This window comes from Elaeis guineensis, chromosome 4 (genome assembly GCF_000442705.2).
Source record: "Elaeis guineensis isolate ETL-2024a chromosome 4, EG11, whole genome shotgun sequence".
Taxonomy (NCBI): domain Eukaryota; kingdom Viridiplantae; phylum Streptophyta; class Magnoliopsida; order Arecales; family Arecaceae; genus Elaeis; species Elaeis guineensis.
This window is the reverse complement of record NC_025996.2, coordinates 122,648,104-122,653,426: the sequence shown is the minus strand read 5'-3', so window position 1 is coordinate 122,653,426 and position 5,323 is coordinate 122,648,104. Positions and strand designations below refer to the sequence as shown.

General features: G+C 42.4%; 1 protein-coding gene across 1 annotated transcript; it reads right to left on the bottom strand.

Moving 5' to 3' along the window:
* Positions 1 to 1,107: 1,107 nt before the first annotated feature.
* Positions 1,108 to 2,826, bottom strand: LOC105042713 (IRK-interacting protein). Its single transcript, XM_010920007.4, is given in 3 exon segments — positions 1,108 to 1,313; positions 1,316 to 2,594; positions 2,685 to 2,826. Coding segments are annotated over 3 exon segments (1,374 nt in total). The 5' UTR covers positions 2,745 to 2,826; the 3' UTR covers positions 1,108 to 1,278.
* Positions 2,827 to 5,323: the final 2,497 nt, after the last annotated feature.

Below are 5,323 nucleotides of genomic sequence, written 5' to 3'. Positions count from 1 at the left end.
TTATGACCAGACTCAACAGAACAAAAAATTGCTTGGCACAATATCTCCGTAATGTAGTTAAACCCAACCAACCGAATCGGATTGCCACTTTAGATGGGAATAGCTCAGCCCACATGTTTTGTTTGATAGAGTTACTCGATCCAATTGCCTCTAATCAGTGGCTAGTCAATTACTGGACCGTAGCTCTTTATTAAATGCCCTTGAATTGGGGCAACATAGCATGAGTAGTTCACTTCAAGACACACCCTTTGAGAACAAGATGCTGACTGAGATGAAGCTAGACGTAAAAGCACAGCAAATCAGATTGAAAGTAAAAGTCATCAAAAACTCATTCACAACTTATGCAAATCTGTCTAACGGTCAAACAAAATGACCCGTGACCTAGCTACCAAAGAATTTAGGGTTCAACAAATTATAGTGCTCATGACATGTTAGAACAGATGAATTCATAAATTTAGTATTATTATAAAATAATGTGGATAGATACTTCTTCTATCTAAGAAAGCTATTATCTATATTTCTTCTTAATAAATATATCATTCATATTAGGATGATGAAAAGAGCGAAATAGCCTCTATTTTTTAATTCAATACCGAAGATTTGAACATAGACCTCCTCCGAGGTCAAACACTTGAAAGAGAGAGAGAGAGATCAACCAATGAAAAATTGATAATAAAAGTTAGTTGCTTGTTTCCGCTTTTCATGGCATGTTCAATCAATCCATCCATACATCTCCCCGCTTTTAGTATATATCAACGTAGGTAAGATTTAAAACTCAATTAAGATAAGTCCATCCACGTATGAGATATTATTATGTTGCATAGCAATAAACAAAGCACTCTAATGAAAGCAATACTAAGATTTGTGCTAAAATGTATCTCTGTATAACCTTTTGCAAGACAAATAATCTATAAGCAATTTAACCATCGTTGGATATTCAAAATTGACTCCATTGTTGCCCCTTCAAATTCATAACCTTACAAATAAGTAAATCGTCTGTTGGCATGATATTATTTTCCCACCTCATCCCTCTGCTAGCTAATTTCAAGAGTACCTTGCAGTGTAAACGTTGCACGCATACACGTGTCACCATGCACACGCACAGGAAAAGGCATAGGAGATTATCATAAACACAACCTATATCCTATTTCCTTTCACATCCAGAAACCTTATAAACAAAAATAATCAAACCTCTCTCTACATTTTTTTTTTTTTTTCTGATAAGAAAACCTCTCTCCACTCCATCTCCGTTGGACATGATTACGAGTACCCCGGCCATCACACATTATTACTGTTACCATTACAACCGTTGTGTACGAACAGAGCACCTTACACTTGACCACCCCAAAGTCGCTGGTATACACGTGGAACCCGGGCGCCACCATCATCCTCACGCTCACCGCTTCGAGCCGGGTCACGCGGTCGGCCGCCACGTCCTCCATGAACCGCGGGTCGAACCGGGACCCCCGGTCCACCCTGAGTACCGGCACCGCCGGGTGCACGGACCGGGACAGGAGCCGCACCACCCACGCCCCCTTCGCCGCCCCGAAGAACGCCTTCAGCAATGACTCCGGCCAGGCCTTGGCCCACCCCAGCATCCCCACCACTTCGCTCATTTTCCGGTCACAGAACCGGCTCAACCCTTCGCTGTAGAACCGGGTTCCTTTGCTCAGAACCTCGTCCCATCCCAGCCCCCGGACCGCCTCGTAGGCCTTCCGGTTCGCCTCGCACCGGGCCGCCGGATCGAGCGCCTCGTCCGGCTCTCCCTCCTCGAACCCCGCGTAGAAGACCCGGTTCAGGAGGGCCTCCATGAAGAAGAGCGGGCCGCCCGGTGCTTTCCGCCACTGGCCGGCGACTCTGGCGTCGTGAGGCTGGATTAGGGCCGCGATCCGGTCCGGCCGGAGCTGGGCGGAGAGGGAGCGGCTCAGGTGGCGGACCGCAGAGCGGGCGTCGGAGACCGCCCGGAGGAAGGTCTCGACAGGAAAAAGGGAGGCGGTCTGGACCGGGTTTGGCAAGGAGCGGCGGTCGAGGGCGGCCTGGAGGTCGTGGCAGTGGGACTCGAGCCGGCCGAGCTTGTGCTCCAGCTCGGCGAGGGAGTGCCTGAGACGGGAGGACTCGAGTAGGGCTTCGTCGCGCTTCTGGGTGGCGTGGACGAGCTTCCGGGAGAGCTCCGCGGTGGCGAGGCGCCACTCGTCGGTGGCGGCAGCGGCGGAGGAAGAGGAGGGGCCGGCGGAGGAGGAGGAGTGGGGGCTGCGGCGAGCGTGGGAGAGGAAGAGGGAGCGAAGGAGGCGGGCGGGGGAGGGGCTGAGGGAGGAGATGTGTTGCTTGAGACCGTTGATGTCGAGGGGGACGACGGAGATCTTCTCCCGTGTGGAGGGCCGGCAGTTGGTGCAGGATACGGAGCGGTCGTCTACGGCGACCTCCGCGCCGTTGGATCTGGAAGAAGGCTTCTTCGAAGCCGTCGATTTGGAGGAGGAGGAGGAGCTAGGGTGGAGAGGAGTAGGTTGGTGCTTGTAAGACTGAGAAGCTGCTGTTGTGTCTTTGTTTCTAGCTGCCAGCACCTCTTCTTCTTGCTCTTTCTCGTGTTCCAAAATCTACAAACAGTTTGAAGAAAGAAAAAAGAATAAAACTTTCAAGAGAATTAATCATGTATGGAGGAAGTTTAGAGTGGGAACCATACTTACAGGGGTGAAGAGGGGAGAGCGAGGAGGAGGAGGAGGGCGAGAAGAGGAGGGAGAAGCCATGGGGAGGTGGAGTTGAAGCCTCCCCTCCCTCCTTCCCCTGGGCTTTTTCTTTTCGTTTCCCTTCTCTTGAGGGCAGCATGGAATTAAATGCTGCAGCTTAAATAATCGTTGTTGTTTTTTTTTGTTTGTTTTATAAAATCTGGCCCACATGCTGGTAGAAGTAGGGGCACAGCTACTAATGTCTGGTAGGGCAGGAATCTATCGTTGGATCATCCACCGCACAGCTCTCAAAGCACTCCGAACTTTCTTGTTCATCCGTCTGCACAGATCTCAAAGAGCACTGTTGGATGTAGATATTGTCATAGGGGGCAGAGGAGTAAGGGGGCATGGTGATGGGGGTCGCTGGGTTTGGTGGGCTTTGATAAATGCATTAGATTAACCGTCAGGTACGCACGGGTTTGAGTTTGACGGCAGTAGATATTTTCTGGTGCGACTTCCAAAATTGTTGCGTAATTTGTGATCCAACCCATAAGTGAAATATTTTTTTAATTATTATTTTGGTAATGATCCAGCCCATAACTGATTTGAGATAAGAAGATTCCATTTTGGCATGACAAACTCAGATTATAAATGGATTGCCCTGATTTAATTCATTTATTAAATAAATTGATTCTGATTTAAAATATCGATTTAGTCAAACTATTTTGACCTATTTATTCATAGAATTGGGTCAATGTATTACAATTCAATCCATCTAAATTTGTTTAATTTATTTGAGCAATGTTCGACTCATTCAACCTGTCTTGCCCACCGTAATCTATACGTTAACTATTTTAATTTATTTAATTTATTTTGATCAATTTATTCATTGGATTGTACCAATATATTACAATTCAATTCATCTAAAATTTATTTAACTTATTTGAGAAATATTCGACTCACTCAACTTATGTTATCGGATGTGATCTATTCATTAAACAAATCACATGAGTAGGTAGGATTACCCATTTAATGAATAAGATATATTTAATTTGGATTTCTAATCTATTATATAAATGGGTCATGTTTGGATTAACAAGTTTTCTCAAATATCTAAATCTAAACCGGCCTGACTAACTAAAAAACTCATCCATTGCTACCCTATGTTACAACATCAACCACATGATACATCTTAGGATGCAAGGAGAAGGCACAGGCATAAATCATGTTACATGCCAAACCAATAGTATAGTGGATATAAGGGGTAGCAATGGATCAAATTCAAGTTGACTCATGATGCGGTAATACAAGATTTTGATTCATATTTTACTCGATTCCCTGTCAAAATTTGAATCTTCAACAGATGCCTCTCTACATGTCAATCCTTCAAACATGATCAATTGTTATAACTTATTTGCATAATCTGGCCAATGATTGACCCAAGTTGGTCCATGAAATCTGACCTTTACTATTTACAATGACTTAATTTCATATTGAATCAAAGAATTAGTAATAAGAAACAAATCATTTTCAAAATTCTTATGTTGCAATAGGCAAGGAGAACAACGAAACAAAGATTGAGAAAAGGACAAGAGAAGAACAATAATACACAATATTTCTATGATTTGGTTAATTAATCTATAGCTACAAACCGAGACAATGCAAAAGCTTTACTAGAAAAAATTGGAGATTATAGAATAAAGATTACCTCACAAGCTCTAGCTCCCAATATAGCCAATCTCCAGGATAATTTTTTGCTTGAGAAAAGAACAAGAGAAGAACAACAGCACAATATTTCTGTGGTTCGGTTAATTAATCTATGCCTATAAACAAAGATTATGCAAAAGTTTTACTAGTAAAAGCTGGAGATTATAGAGTAAAGATTATCTCATGACTTTAGCCCCCAATATAATCAATCTCCGAGATACTAAATTGCCCTCTTCCCTTAAGGTTATGAGGGATATATAAGAGTAGATTAATTTAGACTCGAGTTGGTATTTGTGTAGTAATTAGATTAGGCCAATATATATTTGGTGCCCTAAATTGATGTAGACTTGATACGATATTCTAAGTCGATCCTTTAGAATTAATGTAGATTCAACTTTCTAAAACTTGTAAACTCAATAAATCTCTAACTTGACTTGATGTTTATCAAGTCAAATATATTAAAACTTTTCCTACCATCTCTTTTGCACCTTCTCCTAAGGGCACCAACCTCTACAAGTACCAATCAAATCTATATAATGGTTGAACTTGTCAATTAGAAGTGGCTCAATCTCTTCATTCATGGTTGCAATCCATTCTATAAATTCTGTACTATTAACTGTATCCTAATATGAAGAAGGATTCTCATCCCCCAACACTTTTAGCTACTTCAAAAGCATAAGCAGCGATGTTTGTATATTGTGAAAGTAGTCTAATTGTCTCCTCTCACTCCTAGTAGCAATATTGTACTGTTATTGTCGTGACATATCATCTTATATAGAATCCTGCATCTCTATCTCATGGAGCTGAGCTAGATAATTCTATGACACTCTCTCTAAACTTTCAACATCAACCTTTACTTGTTTATTAACACCATACTTTATACATATATTTTTAACAGATTCTTTCTTCTGATGTAATATAGTAGACTCATCAAAAGTAATATCTCTACTAAT